We start from the raw sequence: 27,958 nt of genomic DNA on the forward strand, positions 1-27,958 counted from the left end.
AGTTTTAAGTCACGGATCATTCAAAGTGGCAATTCTATTCAAGTTTTACAATCAGAAATTTATGTTAAGAAACTAAAAACTTAAATTAATATTAATCTTTCACCTCCTCCCAAAGTGCTTCACATCCAATGAAGTATTTTCAAGTTTGGTTATTGTTGTTAGACAGGCAAATATGGCAGCCAATATTTAGACATTTGGCAAGGTCCTACAAACAGCAGTATAAGTTGAATGATTTGATCATGCTCAGACTTGACTGGAGAATATTGATCAGGAACTGTCAAACTCCCTGCTACACTTCAAATAAACACCAGTGGATCTTTTACCAGCACTGAAAAGGGCAGATATAACCCCACTTTAATGACATCTCGGCCTGCAGTGAAGTGGCAGTTTATATAAGATGGATAAGTCTGTCTTGTGGCTTGAACCTATACCTTATCATCATGGAACATCATGCTGCCATGAAGTTTCATTCTTCTATTATTCAAACCAATGCTTACAACTTCAGACTACCATAATTTGACAGATTTTGCCTTGCAGTGCTGCTGTAGCGCAGTGAGATATTAATGACAAATGTATCAACATATTTATATGAAATTAATTTTCCACTAACTCAAAAAAATATATTGAGCCAAAATTATTAATAGCCAATTAAAATGTGTAATTTTACATGAACACATAATTGCACTCGGCACTAATGTTCTCAGTACAGTTTCAATTCAATGAACTTAGAAAGCAGATACAAGCTGAAGCTTATTTATAATTGTAAACAAATACAGCTATTTGGCTTTACATCCTTTGCCCCACTGAGAATTATGAGGACTGACACAGTGACAGGATAATAAAAGTTCCATGAAGCAAAAAAGTGTTTTTATAACACTTGTGTCTAAGTTTATACAATGTGATCAAGCAAAATAAAAAGTGTTACTTGGATCAGAACATTTCTTCCAGCGTTCATATTAATATAGTTGATAGAGATGCTAAAATCTCGGTCTCAGTGCCGCACTTCATGAAAGCTTACAAGAAAATCTGAGCATGCAGTTGCTATGGTAACTGCCAGGGTTGTCTGAACTATTACCTAAAGGATATAATTCCCCAAAGTACATCACCAGACAATACACCCCCTCTTAATAACACAGTGTCAACAGAGGTGTGATTTATTTCCTGCAGTGTTTTGAGTAGCTTTAACAAAATCAAGAACATTCTATCCCTTTTCCTTAGCTTTATAACGTGTGAAATTTAACAGCTAAAACAGATTAACATTTTTTTCAAAATTGCATTGGAAGCAGATTGTTCTCTTTATTCTTTGAGATTTTGCTCCACCCTCTCCTTTTCTAAAGCTCTTGACTCATTTTTGGCGTTGTTCCCCAGGCACTGGCAGCTACTCATGTAATTTGCCCAATTTTGCATTACAAAGCAACAATGAATCTGGACACACACCAAGCTTCTGGACGGGGTAAACAACAGCAGACAATTGACACCCTTAAAGATGATTTCATGTACTGGGAAAATAATTTACTGTTTTGCATCAAAAATGTTGTCACTTCTGATGATAAATTTAAGTATCAACTAAATGAGAATGTGCAAGAATTTTATTGATCCTTTGAATTGATTCAGTTCAATTCAATTTAATGGGGCAGCACCGTGGTACAGTGGTTAGCACTGCTGCTTCACAATCTCAGGAGCCTGGGTTCAATTCCCAGTTTGGGTCACTGTCTGTGTGGAGTTTGCACATTTTCCTCATTTCTGTGTGGGTTTCTTCCGGGTGCTCTGGTTTCCTCCCACGGTCCAAAGGTGTGTGGGTTAGGTTGATTGGCCAAGCTAAATTGCCCTTTTGTGTCAGGGGGTTAGTAGGGTAAATATGCAGGGTTATGGTGATAGGGCCTGGGTGGGATTGGGGTCAGTGCAGACTTGATGGGCCAAATGGCCTCCTTCTGCACTGCAGGGATTCTATGAATTCCAACTGAAGAATATTTTAACAGAAGAGACTTTTGTTCTATTTGAAATATGAACGATTGATAAAGCGTTATTGATTAAACAACATTAAATGACCACACATTGATGATGGAATAATTTTTTAAGTGTCTTCAAAATATAAAAATAAAAATTAATATTCAAAACCACAAGTTAAAAAGCATTTCTGTTCTGAACAGGGTGGTAAAACAAACTAGAATTTCACAACAAAACATTACTTTGTAATAATCATCCGAATAATAAATACCACAGAGGCAATTTGTCATCTATTATCTGTTTGTTTCTTGCCTGATTGGGCATCTGACAGTGCACAGTTGGAGGGGAGGGAGAGAGGGAGGAAGTACTTATACTGCCCTTAGATGCCAAGACCTGTCTGATGCAATGTGCGTCTGTAAAATGCCTGTTCAAAACAGGAGGCAGCCCATTTTCCATAAAGGCCCATTAGCTCATAGAATCCCTACAGTACAGAAGGAGGCCATTCGACCCATTGAGTCTGTATCGACCACAATCCCACCCAGGCCCGATTCCCATAACCTCGCATATTCACCCTGCTAATCCCCCTGACACTCGGGTCAATTTAGCATGACCAATCAACCTAACCCTTTGGACTGTGGAAGGAAACTGAAGCACCTGGAGGAAACACATGCAGACACAGGGAGAAAGTGCAAACTCCACACTGACAGTGACCCGAGGCTGGAATTGAACCTGGGTCCCTGGCATTGTGAGGCAGCCGTGCTAACCACTGTGCCACCATGCCGCCCCTGATTTGGGTCCTTGTGTCCATTGATGTGCTCAGTGGTCTAACCTGCTTTCCTTAAAGGGAGCTGGAGCTGGATGAAAATTGGGTTGGAAGTTTTGGCCAATATTTGGGTAATCACAAGGAGCAGAAATGTTTCTCATCACCCAAAAGAAATAATGGGAGCTGCAACCGGCTGCTGATTGTATCTCTCTCTGATGCCCCCCTCCCCACCCCCCACCCTCCCACCCTGCCTCTATTTATCACTGACTGTTCATTTCACTAGTACAAGAGACTCCAGTCTTCTGTTTGTTTCAACCAGTTTTCCCAACTGTACCCCATGTGGCAAACCTACTATCATCCATCCAAAAGTCATTTTAACTTTTGACACTGGTATGAAACTGGTGATAACAGATAGGCTGTGCAATACAGCCACATCCACCCCCACCGAACACCTCGGTTTTCCCTTTCCAACTAAGTTAGCAGAGAGAAAGATCAACAGGATATGTTAGATGTGAAAAAGAATGGGTTCAGCCAATCATGCCCTCAGCCTCCATCATTCCCATGGTTTAAAAGGCTGACAACAGCGCAGTTTGTTCATGAATAACAACCCTCTGTGCAGATTGGGAGAAAAGCTGAACAAACTGGCAAGAAAATTAAAAGTAAAATACTGCGGATTCTGGAATCTGAAACAAACACAGAAAATGCTGGAAAATCTCAGCAGGTCTGACAACCTCAGTAGACATGATGTGGAGATACTGTGCGAACCTCAGTAGAGACAGAATAGAGCCAATGTTTCACAGCAACTGATTGGAGCCAACACCTCCCCTCCCTGCAGCCAGTTCAGAGCTGACACCTCCCGGCAACCCCCGATTGGAGCTGGCACCTCACCCCCTCGCCCCTGATTGGATCCAGTTGTTGCCCCCCCCCCCCCACCCCAACCTTGCCCCAGACATAGGACGCTCAAAATTCCACCTACACAGCTAATGCCAGCACCCACTGCCCCCTTCCCCTCAAATGGCCATCACCATTATCCCTAATTCCCAAGTCTGCTGCCCCCACTACAACAAATAAATAACCCCCCCACCAATGGTTGACACGGTTTCCAACCTCTGCTAAGGGCCAGTATCCCACCTCCGGGGGATCCTCATTATGCCCATTACGTGCGTGAACCAGATTACACCACTGGTGAGGGACGGTGAAAATCTGAAGTCGCAATTTTGCAGGCAAGATCCACGAATCTGGGTTTACACCAAATCCTGAGGCTGGTCACCATTCTTGCAGATGGCGAGCGTGGCCTCAAGATCACCTCCCATAGTCTCTGTGTAATGATGAGGAGTGGGAAACAACACTAATTGCAATGATAAGCTTCCCTCATATCTCCCATGCTTAGCCTGAGATTTTTAGGCTAACTGGAGCTTACCTTCTGCTGCTGCAGCAAAGATTAGTATGCAGAATTATTTCTGGTCTGTCACTTCCTCCTAATCTCATTATTGTTTAGAAAACCACTTTGATCATTTTGTAGACAATTCTACAATGAGGTGCTGACAGCATAATGTGGTGTGGAAAGCTTATTTTTACATGGCAGGGCTTGTTTTATTAAGATTTTTGGATTTGTTAGTGATACTGGTAGAAATCAAAATGCTGCCCATAAAAAGCTTTCTTTCCCGACTGTGGCAAAGCATTTTAAATTCGAGCTGATCTGGCAGACATTACACAGCACTGCAGTCATCCTCATCGCTTGCTCCCAGCATAGTACGTTCAATGGCAATTAGAAACATAGAAACTGGAAGCAGGAGTAGGCCATTCGGCCCTTTGAGCCTGCTCCGCCATTCATCTTCATCATGGATGATCATCAAATTCAATATCCTGATCCCCCTTCCTCCCATATCCGTTGATCTCTTTATCCCCAAGAGCTATATCTAATTTCTTCTTGAAATCAGACAACATTTTGGCCTCAACTACATTCTGAGGTAATTAATTCCACACATTCACCACCCTCTGGTGAAGAAATTTCTCCAAACCTCAGTTCTAAAAGGTTTACCTCTTATCCACAAACTATGACCCTTAGATCTGGACTCCCTCACCACTTTCTTTCTGAAACATTCTTTCTGAATCTACCCTGTCTAACCCTGTTAGAATTTTATAAGTTTCTATGAGATCCCCTCTCACTCTTCTAAAGTCCAATGAATATAATCCTAACTGATTTAGTCTCTCCTTATATGACAGACCTGACACCCCAGGAATCAGCCAGGTAAATCTTCACAGTACTCCCTTTACACCAAGGGCATCCTTCCTCAGATAAGGACACCAAAACTGCACACAATATTCCAGATGTGGTCTCACCAACGCCCGATACAATTGCATCAAAACAACCTTTTCCCTACACTCAAATGCTCTTGCTATGATTGCCAACATACCATTTACCTTCTTTACTGCCTGCTGTACCTGTGCACTTACTTTCAGTGACCGATGCACGAGGACTCCAAGGTCTCATTTAGTATCCACCTCTCTCAATTTTCATCCATTCAAACAAAAACTGTCTTCCTGTATTTGCTACCAAAGTGGATAACCTCACATTTATCCATACTATACTGCATCTGCCATGCAGATGCCCACACACTCAGCCTGTCCAAATCACACTGAAGCATCTCTGCATCGTTCTCACAGCTCACCCTCCCCCGTAACTTTGTATCATCTGCTAATTTGGAGATAATGCATTCAGTTCCCCCTTCCAAATCATTAATATATAATACGAACAGTTGAGGTCCTAGCACAGATCCCTGTGGAACCCCACTCAGCACTGACTGCCAATCAGAAAAAGACCCATTTATGCCAACTCTTTGCTTCCTATCTGCTAACCAGCTTTCTATCCATCTCAAGACATTACTTGCAATCCCATGTGCTTCAACTTTACATAGTAGTCTGTTAGGTGAGACCTTGTTGAAAGCCTTCTGAAAGTCTAAATAAACCACATCCACTGGTTCTCCTTGGTCAACTCTACTAGTTACATCCTCAAAAAATTCCAATAGATTCATCAAGCATGATTTCCCTTTTGTAAATCCATGCTGACTTTGTCTGATTATAATGCTGTGTTCCAATTGCCTCTAGGAACTTCCCCAGTATCAACGTTAGGCTCACTGGTCTATAGTTCCCTGTTTTCTCTCTACCTCCCTTTTTGAATAATGGGCTTACATTAGCTACCCTCTAATCTGTAGGAATCAGTCCAGTTTCCAAAGAACTTCGGAAAATAACCACCAGTGGATCTATAGTTTCCAGAGCAACTTCCTAAATATGCTGGGATGAAGATTATCAGGACCTTGAGATTTATCCCCCTTCAATCCCATCAATTTCCCCAAAACCATTTCTCTACTAATGCTGATTTCCTTCAGCTCCTCACTAAAACATATTTCTCTCAGCACTTCTGGCACATTCTTCATGTCTTCATTTCTGAATTTATAATAAATTCTATTTATTTATTTCTGCAGTGCTCTGGCATCACTGGCAGACCAACTGATTCTCCAAGTCATGTCCAGTGTTACTTTCACAAAAATTGAGAGAATAAATCATCCCACCCCTTTCTTCATTTGGTAATTCGGTCTAGTTATTTCCACTTTATTGGTATAGGTATTTCCGCAAAATGTAGCAGCAGCCCAAGTAGAGGCAGCGGCATAGTAGTCTTGCTGCTAGATTAGTAATTCAGAGACCCGGGGTAATGCTCAAACCCAAGTTCGAATCCCACCACTGCAAATTTGAGTTCAATAAAAGATCTGGAATTAAAAGTCAAATAACGACCATGAACCCATTGTCGATTGTCATAACAACTCAACTGGTTCACTAATCCCCTTTAGGGAAGGAAATCTGCCATCCTTACCTGGTCTGGCCTATATGTGACTCTAGATCCACAGCAATGTGGTTGACTCTTAAAACATGCCCTCTAAAATGGCCCAGCAAGACGCTCAGTTCAAGGGCAATTAGGAATGGGCAATAAATGCTGGCCCAGCCAGTGATGCCCACATCCCATTATTGATTAAATAATAAATGGAAATATCCTCAAATGCTTCACTTTAAATGACTTATGACTGTACTTGTTCGAATCTGATTGCAAGGGAACATGTACCCGGCTTCCTGAATCCTAGGCGGTATGACGACAGCTTACCTCATCGACAAATGATGATTATGAGTGAAATTTAGCCAGAGAAAAAAATGTTTAATTTTGTTTTTGTTTCATTTTGAAAGCAGGTATATTGCCACAGTGGCAAAGAATAATGACATGGCATCTTGAGGTAATGAACATTTGCTCCATCATCTGATGCTTTCTCGAACCCTGCTGACAGCTTCCTCTGTCTGGCTGTAAGGTTGTTTTATTGTTAACAGCAGGACAAAATTTATGTTACTGCTGCTGGTGAAAAAAAAAGCAACATCAAGTCCCCAGCAGTGGGAAAATTGAACCCAGAGAGTTCTGGCATGCGTTTGCAAATTTTTCAACATCCAGTTCATCAAGAAAGTATAATTACACTTTGTTACAAGGTACAGTCTGCTTCAATAGAATGGCTTGGAAAGGGAGGACAGCTAACGAGATGCCTGTGTCATAACGTATTAATACTGAACTTAACGCTGTTCATTTATTTGGCTTCCTCCGCCCCTGCAGCTGTTCACTCAATTCACAGACCGAATGTCGGCTGTTATGTTCATGGAAGTACATATTATACTCATCATAATTCATGTAGGCATTTACTCAGAGGTAGCATTCTCACTTTTGGATCAGAAGATATTCAGTTCAACTCCACTCCAGAGACTTGGGCATGTAAGCTAGTCTGATACCTCAGTGTACTTACTGCATTGTTAAAGGATCCAACCTTAAACCAAGGCCCTCTTAGATGGACATAAACCAACCCAAAGCATGACTTTGGTAACAACTGGGCAGTTTAACCAATGTCAAGGCCAATATTTATCTCTCACAACCAGAATACATGATTCAATCATTTATCCCTGTGCTCTTTCGGGGAAATTGCAGCATGCAAATTGGTTGCTGCACTTACCCGTCATTGCAATAGTAACTATGTGAGGTATTTTCACCCCCAAAAATTGCATGCGTTTGGGTCAGGTGTGATACAAAAAGATAAAAAATCTGAATATTGATTGAAAACTGCTCATTTGTGGTGCAGGATTTTACGGGGCACTGTGGTTTCTCCCGCTCACATCCCATCCCTGGCTAAAAAGTCAGGTGAGGTTTGAATGCAACACCGATCGCTGCCCCACAACTTTTTAACACTGAGGGCAATTTTAATTGCTCTGGAGGAAATCAGACCTCAGAGCGTGCTGACCAATCTGATTGACCGATAGTTCTGCAGTGGCAGCACGAGCCACTGGAAATACAGGCAGTCTCCAAGGCTGAGGAGCCCAGCCCAACAGGGTAAGTCGGGGATAAAGGTCATAGCAAGGAGGATGAATGGGGCTGAGGGGAGGTGATTGTGAGGGGATGGGAAATTGGGTCCAACAGGGCAGTGGGGAGGATAAAAGAAAGGGCGTGGTCTTGAGGGTGTGCCTCTGGTGGACCGAGGAGACCTCCATAGGAAGTTTCCCCCTTTGCCTGACATAAGCACAGGTATCCAAAACTATTGGGCTTCCGCAAGGCATAGACATTCCCTGCAGTGGGTAAAATACCAGTGGAAGTGGAATGAGGTTCTAACTGATCATTAATTGTTCACTTCAAGGGTAGGTGGGCCATTGCAAGCCCCTGCTAAACCTGTCCCATTGTCCCAACGTGGGGGAGAGCAGATAAGCAACCAGAAGGTCATCTGCTGGATATTGTTACCCACACCTTCAACTCATTGGCCGGGATATATAAAATCCAACCCCTGACTTCAGGGCTATGAAGGAAAACCAATCCACTTTCATAAGATGGAGTGGCAATTTGAATATTGTAATGAGGCTGTGTGCCTCATATTTATCCACCATTTTAAATTTAACTCTGGCTGACTGGGTTTCCCAGACCTCGCAAAACCTGGTGGCGAGAGGGAGGTGAGGTCTAACTGATTTGAGTTAAGTGCCTTTCCACTTACCGGCTGAATCAAGCTGATCTGCTTCATCAATTCCTTGAAATTGGATACTCCTCCCTTACCCATTTTTTCAACTCCATCCAACCACCTAACCTGTGCTTCCCAACACTTCCAGTCTCCTCCACAGCACCTTCAAACTCATCCCTCCCGTCTTTTCTGAATTCTCCTCTGCTCTAGCATCTGAATTTCCCCATGGCTTCCCAAATCTGATCAACTCTTGTTCTGTGTCCAATATGATGCCTCTGGGTCTGATCTTTCTCCCTCTGCTCATATCTCTCCTATGTTGGGTGCAGAATCCAATCTCCCTTCATCTTATCCTTGCTTCCGCTTCCCTCATGTGGTCCCTGGTTGTGGTCATTCCCACCAGGTCTCCCCAATGCTGCCTGTAGTCTTCTATCATCCACCTTCCAGAGTATTCAGCTCAGAATTCCTCCCTCAGCCTCCCTAATTTCTCTCTCCCTCGCTCGTCTTTGCTCCTGGAATGAAGCCAGATGCCAAAAACCTCCCCGTACATTAGCCAGCCAGCCTGCTTCTCAATCTAGGTGGCTGCAGCCCAGAATCGGAGACAGAAATGGGAATTAGGTCCTGCCATTAAAATCAGCAGGAACTGACAGAGACCCAGTGTTCTGCATTTCCAAAACTCAATCCACAGTTCATGGGTGCCACTTGCCCCATTACACCTCTAAGTTAATATCCAGTTTCAAAATGCAGTACCAGCTGTGAAACACTTTGGAGCAACATAAATTTGTGAAAGGCACTAAGTAATTGCAAATTTTTTAATTCTGAGATATTCTAAGAACCACTTTTTTTTGCAATAATATGGGCCATTATTCTTTCATTTAACTTGGTTGAAGCATGTTCAATTGTGAAAATTGCAAAATTTAACAAGCATGGTTTTGTGGCTGCATGTTCATTTGTGTTTCAAATAATTTGATGGGCAACAATGCTGTAGAATAAGATAATATTGTCCATTTTATCAATTAGTTTCAAAATTACAATATCAACTTTACTGGCAGCAGGATGAACCTTCATCTATACTATCCCACACTGAGCCCTGAACCACCGACCTCCCCCATCCACTCACTGGCACATGATGACTCTCTACTGCACTAAATTTCTCCACTGCTAATCATTGAAGTGTCTCTCAATTGGACTGTCAATTTAGCATCAATGAATGACCTTCTTTGTGATATATGCTCTTGCCCACAGGAATAGATTAATGCTAATCACAAGAATGTTAATTAAGAATAATACAGCCAAAAAGCAAAGGTTTTTTTTATCCCATGGCATGAATATGAAAATGTCTGCTTTGTAAATATTGCTGGTATGAAACTCATCTCTCACAATATTATTAAAGTATACTTAATAATTAATGTTTAGTCTAATACAAGTGCAATATGGTGAACCTACACATTATAATTTTGGTATGACACTTGAAATGTTATTTAACAGGATTGGTAATAATCTGTATTTAGATTTGTGTCCTGAACTTCTGATGCATTGGAGTCTTTAACATTTAGGTCTTACTTTTTTCCTTTGCATTTTTAAATAATTTCATGTTTTATTGTTACAGTTACCTGGTAATTCATTTTTCAAACCTTTCTACATGTGCGCTTTTTGTCCTTATTAAACTTTTCCACCTCACACTCAAGCCATTTTGCCCAGGTCAGAGCCTATTCATGCCCATTATGGTTGGATTGGAATTGGACACAACAATGTCACTTAGTGTCTGCAGAATAAATCGACTGTAGAAGCATTCATGCCAACTTATTGGGTTGGAAATCAACCCAGGTCGCAGTGATGAAAAGGCAATGTTATTATCAAGTGTAGATTATTCTCCCTCAACAACCACATCATCATTTGCTGTCCAAATTTAGGGAAGCAAATGGCCTAGTGGTATTATTGCTAGACTATTAATCCAGAAACTCAGCTAATGTTCTGGGGACCCAGGTTTGAATCCTGTCACGGCAGATGATGGAATTTCAAGTCAATAAAAAATATCTGGAATTAAGAATCTACTGATGACTATGGAACCATTGTCGATTGTCAGAAAAACCCATCTGGTTCACTAATGTCCTTTAGGGAAGGAAATCTGCCATCCTTACCTGGTCTGGCCTACATGTGACTCCAGGCCACAGCAATGTGATTGACTCTCAGCTACCCTCTGAAATGGCCTCGCAAGCTACTCAGTTCAAGGGCAACTAGGGATGGACAACAAATGCTGGCCAGCCAGCGATGCCACTGAACCACGATTGAATAAAAAAAGCAATTCACACTTACCACTTCAATTTGACACAGTGATCAAAACTGCTGCACAATTATAAATCATTGCATTTACCATTTCATGGTAGCAGAAAGCAATTTGATGTTTGTTTGTAAAAAAAAATGGAATGAGCAGACTTTATTGTTCCATAATGGGCAAAGTTGAATGTGAAAAGGAATGTCATTTCAAGCTGCAGAGTTAAGCAAAATACAGCTGATTCTGCAAAAGCCTGGAAAATTCATTTAGTGTGAGTCGAATATCTTTGCATGGAATACCAAAACTCTCTTGAGAAAATTTAAAAATAGTTGTCATTGTACAGTGTAACATGCAGCTCAGGTTAAGTACTGTGTGATATTACGGTGCCTAATGTTCAGAGTTAGGTGCATTGACCCGAACAAGCGCCGTAGTGTGGCGACTAGGGGAATTTCACAGTAACTTCATTGCAGTGTTAATGTAAGCCTTACTTGTAAGTAATAAATAAATTTTAACTTTAACCATATTCATGTCATACTGAGGCTAGAGATTAAGCTGTGTCATGCCTGTTCACGAGCATTATAACAGATGCCCATGTTTTCTACATGGGGAAAATATATGTATGCACATTGCAAGTAAAAATAACCCTGCACATCATATTGATAAAGATTTCTATGTAGGAATTCAAGGCCTGCATTTGAAACATGCTTGCATATGCAAATAGGGACACTGACACCTTGAATGCTCCTTTATTGAATTCGTTAGTGACTGACGGCAGCAAGTACCATGTTTCTTAATCAATATTCTCAAGGGTTGGGAGATAAACCAGATTGCCTCACAAAAGATAATGTTCAGTTTTTTTACTTGCTATGTTGATGGATCACTAAGTTTGTGGTCCACTGGTGGTCTAGACTTCCTTTCCTCACAATTGCCTAACCCACACACTCAAGCTCTGCACCCACAGAAAATTAGTGAACCAAAAAAAATCAGCAGGAACAGTGGGAGTGAATGTAGAAAGGAAAAAGAACTTGTATTTCAAAACAATGATTTCTGATATACACCCCTCCCAATAATACAAAACATAATTGATCAAAAAAATGTTGATAGTCCCTGCCAGGGTGTGCCTTTCAAATCAGAAAATAAAAGCTGCAAAGAATGTATTGGATGATGATGGCTCTCTGTGAGTGTGACCTGGTTCCTGGTCTTCACTTATGATAAGACTGTAATTCACTCAAAACCCTTCTACTTCCACAGAGTTAAAACTATCCATGGAGTCAACTTGGTGAAATGAAATTGCAGTACTGCAGCAGTATTTGCGACAAATGTAATTCATTGTCCTCACTCATTGCTGGGACTCTCTGGTCCCACTGCTGTGAATGGAGATTTGGCTGAGCGCCAAATTCTCCATTCTCACTGGCAGCAGTAGCGGGACATGTGAGATCGCAGAATTCCAGCCCAAATGAGATTCCTTTGTGCATTGTCGACATTTATTTTTATGTGTTTATTTATTTACAGGATATCTACCTACAAGCCCTTCACTATAAACTGATTAACTGTGAAATTATGTTACTGTTGTTAAGTAGAAAGTTGTAACCATTAATTTTTGTAAAGACCAACAAGCAGAAACATTGGGTCATACCAGGACAATTAATCTGTACTTTTTCAAATTGTGCCATGGGATATTTTACCTGAACAGGTAGACATCGCCTCGGTTTAACACTTCATCTGAAAGCTGTTAATCCAGTCACTATACATAGGTTAATAAATGCTTTAAAATAATACACAATAGAATTGCATGCAAACAAAATACCCCATGAGCAATTTCCATCCTTAGTAGCCAGATTAAATTTACTGGATTAAAGTGAGACAAACCTGTTACTGATGAATAGATGGATAAGAGAATATTTTTGCAGGGCTGCACCTTTATGAATGTTAATAGTAAGAGAAACTTAGACATTTTGGGAATCGGATAGAAGATGAAAGAGAGTCATTGGTTCCCACGCTCTGACATTTCCTGTTCTTTTTTTGTTCTTTAGGTACTCAATTGGCAGTTTCAAAACAATAATATATTTTAAACACTAATAAAAGCAGAACAATTAGCCTTTTCTATTCAGTGCTGTACTTAATGCTGCATGGCCAAAGGGCATTTGTTAAATGTTCATATTGATTATTTCATATCCTAACTGACCTTTCCCTTTGTGAAAATACTGTTGATGCTAAAATTTCCATTGTACTTTTTAGAAGAGGTGAACCAGAATATGTTTAATCAATGGATTGCAATTAAATTCTCGTCTTGTGTATCTATCTTGGGATTACACGAGAGTGTAGAATTTACTTTCAAATGCCTGCATCCATCCAACTGTACAGTTGAGAGTATGACTGATAATATTCATAAATGAAAATTGACGAAGCATTAATAATGAAAAGTTGATTTCCTATTACTGGAAATTTATGTCTGAAGTTTTGTCAAGTGCTCACAATGTGTTTTTATTAAGCCAGTGCAACAATAAAACTCAGATGGAAATATAATGATATAATTACACTTTACAAGTTTTACTGGGAATAACGCCAAAAGTTTGACAGCTTAATTTGAGTGTTTGAATATTTTGTAAGCAATTAAAATAGCACAAACAATAATTTGATGACACCAGACCACTTACAATCTACTGATAGCTGCAGGTGAAATCTGCACATAAAGAATGGTCTTTGGAAAAGGAAGAAGTAAACCTATCGCCAAGTTAACTTGTACAGAGCAAAACATTGCAATGTGAAAATAATTGCTGCTACTTCATTAGTGTAGCAACATTTAATTATCTTCTTATTAACAACATGGAATTTGTTGCATTTGTCACTTTTCAAACAGATAATTTATTTCTGTGTCATATTCTGTTGTCCTGTAGGTTTATAACTTTACAATGAGACTTTTAAAAATAAATACAGAACACAGTGGGAGCCAATTTTGGAATCATTAAATAAATGACATATTTTGCATGCATCATAAAAGACATTATTTTATCACAATGTTAATTTTACTGAGAACCAAAGTTGGAGCCAGTAACTCCTGGATAATCATTATGGGACTACTTTACTATTTTAAATCTTAGTTGTTTTACAACTTTTCAAAGAGTGATTTTAAATATTTCTCCCCAACAAATTATTATTTGCTCTGATCTGAAGCTTGCACTTATTTTGCAGTTTTGAGATTTTCTCTGATCTATCTGTGGTCTTTAATTTACTGATACATAAATCAGCTGCACTAAGTTCCAGAAAGCACATAAGAAACATTTAGGGCAGTAATTTGACAAAACTCAATTTAAAGATGTTTTGGGCACTGCATCTTGGACTGGGACAAGTACAATTGTCAAATGTTACTTCATTTAAATACCATGAATGAATTATATATCCCCTTTGTTCATGCAAGTCAATATTTGTTACCCATTTTTCCACACCACCCCCTGTAACTACAACACTGACCTGCGGCTGCTGTGTGTCTTCTGTTGAATTCTCGTTTAACGTCACCCTGGGTTAGGTTTTCTTCCATACACTGGGAACTAAGATAAAAAGAAGAAAGATTGCAATTACGAAATAGCTTCCTGAATCTATATAAAAATATAAAAACAAAAGAAATTGAAGCAGCCAGCTTTGGCTCCTTCAAACCAGCTTTGCCACACCTTTCAATCATAGCTTACCATTTTCTCAAAGGAATCTCGCTGTATTATCCCCATTTGCCCTCAGTCCTTCAGCATTTAAAAATCTATTGATATATGGAGTCATAGAGGTTTACAGCATGGAAACAGGCCCTTTGACCCAACTCATCCATGCCACCCTTTTTTGCCACTAAGCTCGTTCCAATTGCCCACGTTTGGCCCATATTCCTCTGTACCCATCTTACCCATGTAACTGTCTAAATGCTTCTCAAAAGACAAAATTGTACCTGCCTTGACTACTACCTCTGGCAGTTTATTCCAGACACTCACCACCCTCTGTGTGAACAAATTGCCCCTCTGAACCCTTTTGTATCTCTCCCCTCTCAACTTAAACCTATGCACTCTAGTTTTAGACTCCCCGACCTTCAGGAAAAATGTTGGCTATCTACCTTATCTATGCCCCTCATTATTTTATACACCTCCAAAAGTTCACCCCTAAGCCTCCTACTCTCCAGGGAAAGAAGTCCCAGTCTATCCAGTCTCTCCTTATAACTCAAACCATCAAGTCCCAGTAGAATCCGAATAAATCTTTTCTGCACTCTTTCTGGTTTAATAATATCCTTTCGATAATAGGGTGACCAGAACTGCACAGTATTCCAAGTATGGCCTTACCAATGTCTTGTACAACTTTGACATGGCATCCTAACTCTTGTATTCAATGTTCTGAGCAATGAAACCAAGCATGCCAAGTGACTTCTTCACAACCCCATTCACCTGTGACTCCACTTTCAAGCAGCTATGAACCTGTACCCCTAGATCCCTTTGTCTATAACTCTCCCCAATGCCCTACCATTAACTGAGTATGTCCTGCCCTGGTTTGATCTGCCAAAATGCACCACTTCACATTTATCTAAATTAAACTCCATTTGCCATTCATCTGCCCACTGGTCCAATTGATCAGGATCCCATTGCAATCCTAGATAACATTTTTTCATTGTCCACAATGCCACCAATCTTGGTGTCATTTGCAAACTTACTAACCATGCCGCCTAACGGGAGTAGGGGATATTCACAGTAACTTCATTGCAGTGTTAATGTAAGCCTACTTGTGACACCAATAAATAAACTTTAAACTTAAAAAAAAGTTTAACCTTTAATTTCTCAAACAAATCATTCATTTAAATGACAGAAAACAATGGACCCAGCATCGCTCTCTGAGGCACACAACTGGTCACAGGCCTCCAGTTTGAAAAACAACCCTCTACAACAAATCTCCCGTCTTTTGTCATCAAGTCAATTTTGTATCCAATTGGCTACCTCACCCTGCATCCCATGAAATTTAACGTTATTCAACAGCCGACCATGCGGTACCTTGTCAAAGACTTTGCTAAAGTCCATGTTGACAACATCGACTGCACTGCCCTCATCTACCTTCTTGGTTACCCCTTCAAAAAACTCAATCATATCCGTGAGACATGATTTTCCACTCACAAAGCCCCATGCTGACTGGCCCTAATCAGTCCTTGCTTTTCTAAATGCCTGAGATCCTGTCTCTCAGAATACCTTCTGACAACTTACCCATTACAGATGTTAGGCTCAGTGACCTGTACTTCCCAGACTTTTCCCTGCATTCCTTCTTAAACAAAGGCACAACATCTGCCATCCTCCAATCTTCAGACAGCACACCTGTGGTTGCCGATGATTCAAATATTGCTGCTAGGGACCCGCAATTTCCTCCCTAGCCTCTCACAATGTCTAAAATATATTCAACCACTAATCATGCACAAAGAAAATCCCAAAGATCTAAAACCCTTTGAGCAACTTTTTCTCATTTCAGTCTGAAATAGCTGATTCATTATTCTATCACCCTTGGTTTTAGATTCTCCAGCTGTGGAAAATTTTCTCCCAGCATCTGACCCTTAAAGCCCTTTAAAAACTTTAAGTTCTTTTTTGAATAGAAAGCATATAAAGGAGATTTTCAGGCAATTGATGAAGCCTTTTGCTAACAGCCTACATTTAAATTATTATGTCCCATGGCTTCCAAGAGCAACAACAAAACCTTTATTTATATAGCACGTATCATGTAATAAAACATCCCAAGGCACTTCACGGTACCATTATAAAACAAAGTATCGCACATATTACAAAGGAAGAGCAACAAGTTGCTGGGATAAGAAAACAGGTAGCAGGTGAATTTCAATGTGGAGAAATTTGAAATGATTTGTTTCAGAAGGAAGAACATGGGGAGAAAATATCATAGAATCATAGAATCTCTACAGTCCATCGGGTCTGCACTGACCACAATCCCACCCATGCCCTAGATCCGTAACCCCTCATTTTTAACTTTCTAATCCCCCTGACACTAGGGTTAATTTAGCATGGCCAATCAACATAACCCGCACATCTCTGGACTGTGGGAGGAAACCGGAGCACCTGGAGGAAATCCAAGTAGCCATGGGGAGAATGTGTAAACTCCACACAGACAGTGACTCGAAGCTGGAATTAAACCCGGGTCCCTGGCGTTGTGAGGCAGCAGTGTTAACCACTGTGCCAGTGTGCCACCCTAATATAAAATACTGGGTACAATTCTAAATGGAATGCAGGAGCAGAGGGATCTGGGTGTATGCATGCATAAGTCACTGTAGGCAGCAGGACAAGTTGAATGAGCAGTTAATAAAGCATACGCTCTCTTAAGCTTTATTAATGGGGGCATTGACTTCAAGGGCAAGGATGTTATTTGACATTTTTGACATACTTGTGTGGCCTTAGCTGAAGTATGCTTTCAGTTCTGAGCGCTGCACTTGAGTAAGGTCATAGAATCATAGAATTACAGCATGGAAACAGGCCCTTCGGCCCAACCTGTCCATGCCGCCCTTTTTTTTAAAACCCCGAAGCTAATCCCAATTGCCCGCACTTGGCCCATATCCCTCGATACCCATTGTACCCATGTAACTATCTAAATGCTTTTTAAAAGACAAAATTGTACCCGCCTCTACTACTACCTCTGGCAGCTTGTTCCAGACACTCACCACCCTCTGTGTGAAAAATTGACCCTCCAGACACTTTTGTATCTCTCCCCTCTCACCTTAAACCTATGCCCGCTAGTTTTAGACTCCCCTACCTTTGGGAAAATATATTGACTATCTAGCTGACCTGTGCCCCTCATTTTTTTATAGATCTCTATAAGATCACCCCTCAGCCTCCTACGCTCCAGAGAAAAATGTCCCAGCCTCTCCTTATAACTCAATCCATCAAGTCCCGGTAGCATCCGAGTAAATCTTTTCTGCACTCTTTCCAGTTTAATAATATCCTTTCTATAATAGGGTGGTCAGAATTGCACACAGTATTCCAAGTGTGACCTTATCAATGTCTTGTACAACTTCAACAAGATATTCCAACTCCTGTATTCAATGTTCTGACCGATGAAACCAAGCATGCCAAATGCCTTCTTCACCACTCTGTCCACCTGTGACTCCACTTTCAAGGAGCTATGAACATGTACGCCTCGACCTCTTTGTTCCGTAACCCTCCCCAATGCCCTACCATTAACGGAGTAAGTCCTCCCCTGGTTCAATCTACCAAAATGCATCACTTCGCATTTGTCTAAATTAAACTCCATCTGCCATTTGTCAGCCCACTGGCCCAATTGATCAAGATCCCGTTGCAATTGGAGATAACTTTCTTCACTGTCCACTATGCCACCAATCTTAGTGTCATTTGCAAACTTACTAGCCATGCCTCCTATATTCTCATCCAAATCATTAACATAAATGACAAATAACAGTGGACCCAGCACTGATCCCTGAGGTACACCGCTGGTCACAGGCCTCCAGTTTGAAAAACAACTCTCGACAACCACCCTCTGGCTTCTGTCAAGAAGCCAATTTTGTATCCATTTCGATACCTCATCCTGTATCCCGTGAGATTTAACTTTATGCAACAACTTACCATGTGGTACCTTGTCAAAGGCCTTGCTAAAGTCCATGTAGACAACATCAGCTGCACTGCCCTCATCTACCTTCTTGGTTACCCCTTCAAAAAACTCAATCAAACTTGTGAGACATGATTTCCCACTCACAAAGCCATGCTGACTGTCCCTAATCAGTCTTTGCGTCCCTAAATGCCTGTTGGTGTGAAGGCATTGGGCCCGATTTTACCAAATTTTCGCGGTAAAGATCTGCACCCGACTCATGGTAGATCGCGTCTTTACCGAGCCCCGATCCGGGCGCGGGTCTGGCGCTCGCCCGAATCGGCTGTCGCGATGATTTAAATACATTTGCATGCATTTAAATCGACTTAATGAAGGTCGCGCCCAACTTTACAGACGAATCCGACTTTATCAGGTTGCGGCCCATTTCACGTCTGCACATTAAATGACCTGCTAAATAAAAGTCCGAATGGGACTCCAATTCAGCAGGGGAACCGCCGAAACCAATCCCTCCTGACCATCCTTCGCGGACCCCCCTGGGAGGCAACCCCCCGACCTAGCTTGATCGCTGGTCTCCCTCCACCATCCTTCCGATCTGCAGTCCGTCGACAGCCTCCTGCACATTCCTGGCCTTGCTCTGCCTTTCCCTGGGAGGGGCGGGGGGAGGGAGGATGGAGAAGGGGAGTGACGTGTCTGCCCCTGGGGTGGGGGGGGTGGGGGGGCGGGCGCTGCCAGTCTGCGGCCGATTCCTCCTCTCCACCGGTGGAGGGATCGGAGGAGGGATCCCCTGCCCTCCCCCCTCCCCCCCCCCAGGGGCAGACACGTCACTCCCCTTCTCCATCCTCCCCCACCCCCAGGGGAGACACGTCACTCCACTTCTCCATCCCCCCTCCGCACCCCAGGGAAAGGCAAAGCAGCACAGACAGCAGAGAGGATGAAAGGAATTCCCTTTGGAGGATAATGTCCAAATCACAGGAACTAAAAACCTGACAGTCCAAAATCTGGGATAATATTTCAAAATGTATATCCCCCCATCCCTGTCCTGTAATATTATCCCAGATTTTGGACTGTCAGGTTTTTAGTTCCTGTGAGTTGGACATTATCCTCCAAAGGGAATTCCTTTCATCCTCTCTGCTGTCTGCGCTGCTTTGCCTTTCGCGCCCGGGCGGCGCTGCCTGCGGTCTGTTCCGAACTGCGCGTGCGCAGTTGGAGCTCCAGCCGCTCCAACAGCGCTAAGCCCCGCCCAATAGACTGGCACCGAAAAAAGGCATATGGGCGTGCTGGAGCGCGGCTGCCAGGCACGGATCTGTTTGACGACCGGACCCGGCACTTAGTCCCGATTTGGTAAAATCGGCCCCATTGTCGAGAGTGCAGAAAAGATTCATGAGAATGGTTCCAGCAATGAGAAACTTCAGTTCCGAAGATTGATTGAAGAGGTTGGGGCTGTTTTCCTTGGAGAAAAGGAGACTGAGAGGATATTGGATAGAAGTATTCAGAATTATCAGGGGTCTGGACAGAGTAAATCGAGAGAAACGAGTGGGAATTTATGGCCTCACTCGACCTGAGGCCGGAAAATCCCACCTGAGGTCAACGGACATTTCCTTTGCCAACCCCTCACCCACTCCGATTCCGTGGCAGGCAGGGCGGTAGAATTCCAGCAATTGTTCGCACTCGTGAAAGGATCGAGAACAAAAGGGAACCGATTTAAAGTGATCAGCAAAAGTGATATGAGAAAAAAACCTTTTCATGAAGTGAGTGGTTAATGTCTGGAATGCACTGCATTCACTGAGAGATGGCAGAGGCGGCTTCAATTGAAGCATTCAAAGGGGAACTGGACAATTATCTGTAAAAGTCAAATGTGCAGGTTTTCAGGGAGAAGGTGCAAGAATGGCTCTAAGTGGGCTGCTCACTCGGAGAACCTGTGCAGACACGATGGGCTGAATGGCATCCTTCTGCGCTGGAACAATTCTGTGATATGGAGATACTAGGAGAGAAGCTTGGTCAAAGAGGTAGGTTTTACAATATGTTTTAAAGAATGAATATAAGGGGTAGAGAGGTCTCAGGAGGCTTTCCAGATAGAATGACCTCGGTTACTGAAGGCACAGGCATCAATGGTGGAGCAAACAAAATTGCGAATGCAAAACAGGAAGTATTGGAATGCAAACATCATGGAGTATTGTGCGACTGGATGAGCTTGCAGAACTAAGGAAGTGTGGCGAGACTATGGAGGGATTTGAAAACAAGGATGAGACTTTTAAATTCAAAAGCTTGCTTGGCCAGGAACCAAGTAGGTCAGTGAGCATGGGGGTGATAGGGGAATGGGGTTTGTTGTGAGTTAAGACATGGACAGCAGAGTTTTGGATACTGTTATAATCAGTTAAGGACCAATAACTTTTGTAAATTAAGAGATATGAAATTCCAGGTATTTAGTAAGAGGATGGCCTGGTGGCACAGTGGTTAGCACTGCTGCCTCACAGCTCCTGGGACCTGGGTTTGATTCCCAACTTGGGTCACTGTCTGTGTGGAGTTTGCAAGTTCTCCCCGTGTCTGCGTGGGTTTCCTCCGGGTGCCCCGGTTTCCTCCCACACTCCAAAGATGTGGGGTTAGGTTGATTGGCCATGCTAAATTGCCCATAGTGTCCCAGGATGTGTAGGTTTGAGGGATTAGCGGGGTAAATGTGTGGGGTTGTGGGGATAGGGCCCGGGGTGGGATTGTTGTTGGTGCAGACTTGATGGGCTAAATGGCCTCCTTCTGCACAGTAGGGTTTCTGTGAGGAGAATTCAATAAGCTGTCACAGTTTTAAACAAAGAGAAGAATGTTTTTTACTGTCTATCTTATACTCTAACATCCAGAATTAATATGAGGGAAGCATGAACTAACAGGCAAACTTTAGTTGAGCACAAACCACAAACTGTACATTAAATGACAGACACAACAAAAACAAGTCCCACAAATTTCTAAGTGACTCACCCTGAAATCACCACCAATACTATCTATCTTGTATTCTAAAATCCAGAATTAATATGAAGGAAACATGAATTGACAGGAAAACTGTGGTTGAGCACAAACCACAAACTGCACATTAAATGGCAGACACAACCAAAACAAATCCCACAAATTTCTCAGTGATTCATCCACACATCAGTGATCACTGTGATCACGAAAGTTATTTAACCTCTGGGCGGAATTTTCCAGTCCTACCCGCCACAGGAATCAAAGCAGGCGGGACATGGACCATGAAAAGGTCCTTTGACATCGGGCGGGATTTCCTGGACTTGGGGTGAGCACGGCCAGAAAATCCCACCCTCTGTCTTCCTCATGAGGGCTTGCACCTCCTCTCTTTCAATAATTTACCCTCTAATTTCCTTTAGCAGTAGTTCCAGCTCAGATTAGCTAGCTCTTCTGTGACTGGAGCCCACTGGATTCACAAGGCTGCATCCAAACATGCAATCTGTGATCCCAGCTTTCTAGCTGCTCTGAACAGAACACCACTGACCTTATGTTTTCCTGAACCGCCACTCTCAGGTGCACCAAGTAACTACTGTTACTGGACTTCCCGGAAGCTCCAGCAGCATGGCACTATCAATTACTCTCCAGGGCCACTGAGCAGACACCGCTTCAACATCACTGTGTTGACACTGCTTCCCACAGCATCTTGAACTGATCTGTCTCCGACTAAATCTTACAACAGAGGTCAACCTTTGTCCTGAGACTGGATCTAATGTACCAAAGCTTGATACAATCCTGTAACAGTACCAAGTTAACCAAAGATCAGTCCTACAGGTGCTAACTTAGGAAGACTGCGCACACAGACAAAAAGCAAAAACATAAAAATGTATATCGGAGGCAAAAGATGTGGGCGTCGCTGACAAGGCCTGCAATTATTGCACATCCATAATCGCCCTTAAGAAGTTAGTGTTGAGCCGCCATGCGAGGTAGGCATACCCATGCACTGTTAGGAAGGGAGGTCCATGATTTTGACCCAGGAATGAATGATGGAACAGAGAATTAATTCCAAGTCATGGTAGTTTGGAGGGAAAATTGCAGATGGTAGTATTCCTGTGCATCCACTGCACTTGTCATTTGAGGTGGTAAAGGTTGCAGGTTTGGAAGGTGATGTTGAAGTTGCTTAGCTGCATTGCTACAGTGCATCATGTAGATGGTAAACACTGCAGCCACTGTGTGTTAGTGATGAAGGGATAAAGTGTTTCAGGTGATGGCTGGAATTTTGATCAAGTGGGTTGCTTTGTCCTGGATGATGTCAAGTTTCTTCAGTAATGTTCAAGTGACACTCATCCAGGTGAGTGAGGAGTGTTCCATTGCATTTCTGACTTGTGCTTTGTAGATGATGGACAGACTTTGGGGAATCAAGAGGTGATTTATGTGCCGCAGAAATGCCAGCCTCTAACGTGCTCTTGTAGCTGTAGTTTTTATATTGTTGGTCCAATTCAGTTTCTGGTCAACGAAAACCACGAGGTTGTTGATAGTGGAGAATTCAGTGATTGTAATGCCATTGAATATCAAAGTGTGATGACTACATTCACTCTTGTTGGAGATGGTTATTGCTTGTCATTTGTATGGTGTGAATGTTACTTGCTACTTATCATCCTGAATGTTGCCCAGGCCTTGCTGTGTATGGCCACAGGCTGCTTCACTATCTGAGACATCATAAATAATGTTGAACATTGGGCAGTCATCAGCGAACATCACCACTTCTGACTATATGTAGGAGAGAAAGTCATTGATGAAGCAGCTGAAGATGACTGGACCTAGAACATGACTCTAAATTACTCCTGCAGCAACGTCCTGGAACTGAGTTGATTGACATCCATCTTTCCTTTTGCTGGGTAAGTCTGTAAATAGTGAAACGTTTCCCTCCTGGTTTTCACTGAATCAAATTTTGCAGGAGCTCCTGATGCAACATTTAATCAAATGCTGCATTGATGACAAGGGCAGTCAATCACACTTCACCCCTTGAATTCAGCTTTTTTGTCCGTCCATGGACCAAAGATGTAATTAAGTAAGGAGCAGAATAGCCTCTGTGGAACCCAGACTGAATGTCATAAAAACGAAGGACAGTAGCTACGTGGATACAAAATTGGCTGAGTAATAGGAAACAGAGAGTAATGGTCAATGGATATTTTTGGGAATCTTGCTTTTCATGATAAATGTTAATGATCTGGACCTTGGTGTGTAGGGGAGATTACAAAGTTTGTGGATGATACAAAACTTCGGAATAATGTAAATTGTAAGGAGGGTAGTGTAGAAATTAAAAAGGACATGGACAAATTGGTGCAGTGGGCAGATAGGTGGCAGATGAAGTTCAATGCGGGAAAGTGTGAGGTGATTACTTTCAGTAGGAAAAACATAGAGAGGAAATATAAAATAAGAGGTAAAGTTTTAAAAGGTGGGCAGGACCAGAGGGACCGAGGTGCATAAGTCATTAAAGATGGCAGGACAGGTGGAGAGAATAGTTGATAAATCATACAGTATCCAAGGCTTTGTTGATAGGGCATAGAATACAAGAGCAAGGAGGTTATGCTGAACTTCTTTAGGGCAATAGTTAGACCTCAGCTGGAGTATAGTATAGAGTTCTGGGTGCCAGACTTCAGGAAGGATGTGAATGCATTGGAGAGAGGCAGAAGACATTTACAAAAATGGATATGGGAAAGAGAGACTTCAGTTATGAGGATGGATTGAAGAGGTTGGGACTGTCCTCCTTGGAGAGGAGAAAGATAAGAGATTTGATGGAGGTGTTCGAAATCATGAGGAGGCTGGACAGAGTAGACAGTGAGGAGTTGTTCCTGCTCGTAAATGATTCAAAATTAGAGAGAACAGATTTAAAGTGATTTGCTGAAGAAGCAAATGCTATGTGAAATAAAATGTTCTCATACAGTGAGTGGTTCAGGTCTCGAAAGCAGTGACTGGAAGTGCTGTAAAGGGAGGTACAATTGAAGAGCTCTAGGGGCCATTAGATGATTATTTGAACAGAAACAATGTGCTGGATTATGGGGCTAAGGCAAGAGAACGGCACTAAGTCATAATGCTCATTCGGAGGGCCAGTGCAGACATGATTGGCTGAATGGCCTCTTTCTACACCGTAATAAGTCTGTGATTCTGTGTAAGCATATTGTTGCTGAGTAAGATTTCGTCACAGAGCCTTCAAAGTTACATAAAATTGTAGTATTTTGTCTCATGAATGTTAAACACATTGCAATTAAATTTCATCTGTATTTTTCAAAATTTCTAATTTTATTTCACTGAGCATTATCATTTTGTAAAATGGGGTTCATATGCAGTAGATTTCATGCTGACTAACAAGTTTTAAAAATTCAATATTACCTTCTGGTTGATGTTATTACTGGGGAAGTCAGATCCTTGAGTGAAACCTGGTTTGCTAGATCCTAACTTGGTTATTTTTTAGAAAGCTCATGTACTTTTAACACAAAGAATAAAATGTTCATAAAACAAGAAAAAGCTATGGCCATAATTTTCCAGCTGTTCACACTGGGAGAATCTTTTATTCCCACCAATGGCGCAACCCTGCCATGGATATCCCAGCAGCATGGGGTGCAGTCACTGGGAAATCCCATTGACAGCAACAGGACCAAAAAATCTCGCCACCAGCGAGCGGTGCGCCAACTCCTGCCATGAGAAACATGCCAAGGGGAGGCCCAAAATTCCTCCCCAATATTACACTGAACCAAACAGGCTGGAAAGATTTCAATACAAACCTCAGTAAGTCACATAACACACACTATTCATTCACCTCAATGATTCCAAGTTTGTAAAGATAACACAATTTACAATGTCCATTGTGTACTCTAATTTTCAGGGTATGTGGTACATCTGAACTAATAGGTGAACTCTGGTCGGACACACCATGCCCTAAAATGTGTGACAGATGTCACCAAAGCAGACTGCATGGATTTCTCATCAGCAGCCATCCCCCCAACCCTGCTCCACCCCGATGATTGTAATACTGTGAGCTCACTGGTCTCACTAAAATTTTGTTTTTCTGATGAGGGCACCCGACCTCCATACTCAAAGTACTTGGTTTGGAATTATTTTCCAAACGTCGCTTCTGCTCAGAAGCCCTCAACAAGGATACATCTCCAGGGTTTCAATCTCATCTTCTGCTGTTTCTTTTCCCTGGATCTCCATGTACAGTCATGCTTCAGTTTCCAAGCACACTTTCAGATATTCTCCCATTCAATGCAGAGCACCACTGCTCCAACCATCCGCAGAAAGGAGTCACGAACCTTTGGCTGTCTCCACTCATCTGCTGGCTTCCCTTGAGCCCACTTTCCTTCACAGCTTTCCTTTAACTCGGAGCTAATTACTCTGCTCCTGTCTCTCAACTTTGTTCAACAGGATCTGTTTCTGACTTCTGACTTTGCCCTTTACCTTGGACTGTCATCTGGCATCTGTTTCTGATCGCTATCTTTGTCCCTGCCTGGAAACGTCTTTAGCCCCCCTCTCCCTTATCCAGCTGCATGGGACACCTTCTTGCCAATGGTGCTCCTGTTCAGGTCACCTGACCTGTAGTTTTATGCCTTTCTCTTCAGTGCTTGTTTCCCTTCTCTACACATGCACAGAGCTGCTTTCCCAACCTGAATAAACCAAAATAAACATGCACATGTGCACAGGTCCGGTTCCAGTCCCAAAGATGAGAAACCCCACCAACTGCACACATGCAACAATCCTTCACCTGGAGTATGTTGAGGAGTCCACAGAACAGCCAAAAAAAAATGAATTGCACATGTGCAAAAATCCCAAGGCCTGTTGGGAACACCCGATCTCCAAATTTAAGGTGAGCTTTCTTTCGTTTGGGGGTTTATCACAACAAGAAAGCTCAGAAACACTTTAGCCTGTATAATGTTTCAATTGTAATTGAAAAGGTAGTTCTCAGAATTCTGTTCATCAATTATTTTTTATTGTACGTTCACGGTAAGATTCTGGCAAAGCCAACATCTATTGTCCATTGCAAACTGTGTTGAGGGTGGTGGTGAGCAACAATCATGAACTGCTGCTGTATATGTTGTGGTATAAGCAAGCTTGGGTTGGTAAGGGTTAATGTGACACTGGAGAACAATATTGCCTACAGTATGATGTAGAGAGTCACATGATGGCAGACTGCGTAGTAGAGTCTGGAAGGAGCCAGCATGGAGGCAGCACCCTTGCAGGGCAGTACCTTTGATATACATATAGTTATGGGTTACCAATAAATAGAATATGTTCAACAGTACAAGGCTCCAGATCTCTTAATGAGACATCACAATGTTACAACATAGTGGCAGTGGTAGGATGCACCCTGAAATCTCAGAGAAGCTGGAAAAGGAACCTGGAATCCCAAAGCACGAGAAAGTTAAGGAATTTTGGGCGGCATGGTGGCACAGTGGTTAGCATTGCTGCCTCACAGTGCCAGGGACCCAGGTTCAATTTTGGCCTCAGGTCACTGTCTGTGTGAAGATTGCACATTCTCCCCGTGTCTGCGTGGGTTTCCTCCGGGTGCTCCGGTTTCCTCCCACAATTCAAATATGTGCAGGTTAGGTTGATTGGCCATGATAAATTGACCCTAGTGTCAGGAGGATTAGCAGGGTAAATATGTGGGGTTATGGGAATAGGGCCTGGGTGGGATTGTAGTCGATGGGCTGAATGGCCTCCTTCTGCACTGTGGGGATTCTGTGATTTTATGAACTGAAGCCCGCCCTGAGCGAAGTACACCATTCTTGAAGACACAGTTGGAAATAGATTACAAAGAAGCTCCACTGCAGACGTGCTGGCTGAAGGACTCCACCAGGGCATGTGGAACCAGATCTGAACAAACCTAGAATCAAAGGACCTAGCTAGATCAGAAAAGGCTGCAGAGACTGACTCACAAAAAGCGAAAAAAGGCTGAAAGGCAAGAGAGAAATTCCCTGTGCTGATCAAAATACGAGCCTAACTGAATGCAGAGTCAAGGGACCTAGCCAAATCACAAGAAGGGTCAGAAAAATAAATATAAAAAAGCTGAGATTGTCTTTTAAACCGGCAGAAGTTGGGATCAGCACAGTTAGAGTGCAACCACAAGAGAGCTGCAGGATTGGGTTCACAGCCTGCAGCATAACATGTGGTGGCTAAGCTCGAATTAAGAGAAAAAAAAAGTTTTTAAAATGGCAAGTCAGGCGAAAAAATAATCACCTTTCATTTGATCCCCAAGCTTGAAAATCAAGTAGCTGGCTCAAGGTACATATTTTGCTATTTGCTGGAGAATCGATTAGTTTGAAAACCTGGTCCTGTCAGCACAGCAGGAGCCTGCTGAAACATGATAAAGCATTGGCAGATGGAAAGAAAAAAAATGTTGACAGCTGCAGAGCTAAAGAAAAATATATAAAT

General features: G+C 42.3%; 1 protein-coding gene across 2 annotated transcripts in view; it reads right to left on the bottom strand.

The window, feature by feature from the left end:
- The window catches only part of LOC144505631 (protocadherin gamma-A6-like), a 260,158-nt gene that overhangs the window by 129,550 nt on the left and 102,650 nt on the right, over positions 1 to 27,958 (bottom strand). For both annotated transcript variants that reach the window (XM_078231746.1, XM_078231747.1), the window contains exon 3: positions 14,480 to 14,556. In XM_078231746.1, coding sequence (XP_078087872.1) covers positions 14,480 to 14,556 — 77 coding nt within the window. The remainder of the gene's footprint in view (positions 1 to 14,479; positions 14,557 to 27,958) is intronic.

The sequence above is a fragment of the Mustelus asterias genome, chromosome 16 (genome assembly GCF_964213995.1).
Source record: "Mustelus asterias chromosome 16, sMusAst1.hap1.1, whole genome shotgun sequence".
In the NCBI taxonomy this organism is placed as follows: Eukaryota; Metazoa; Chordata; class Chondrichthyes; order Carcharhiniformes; family Triakidae; genus Mustelus; species Mustelus asterias.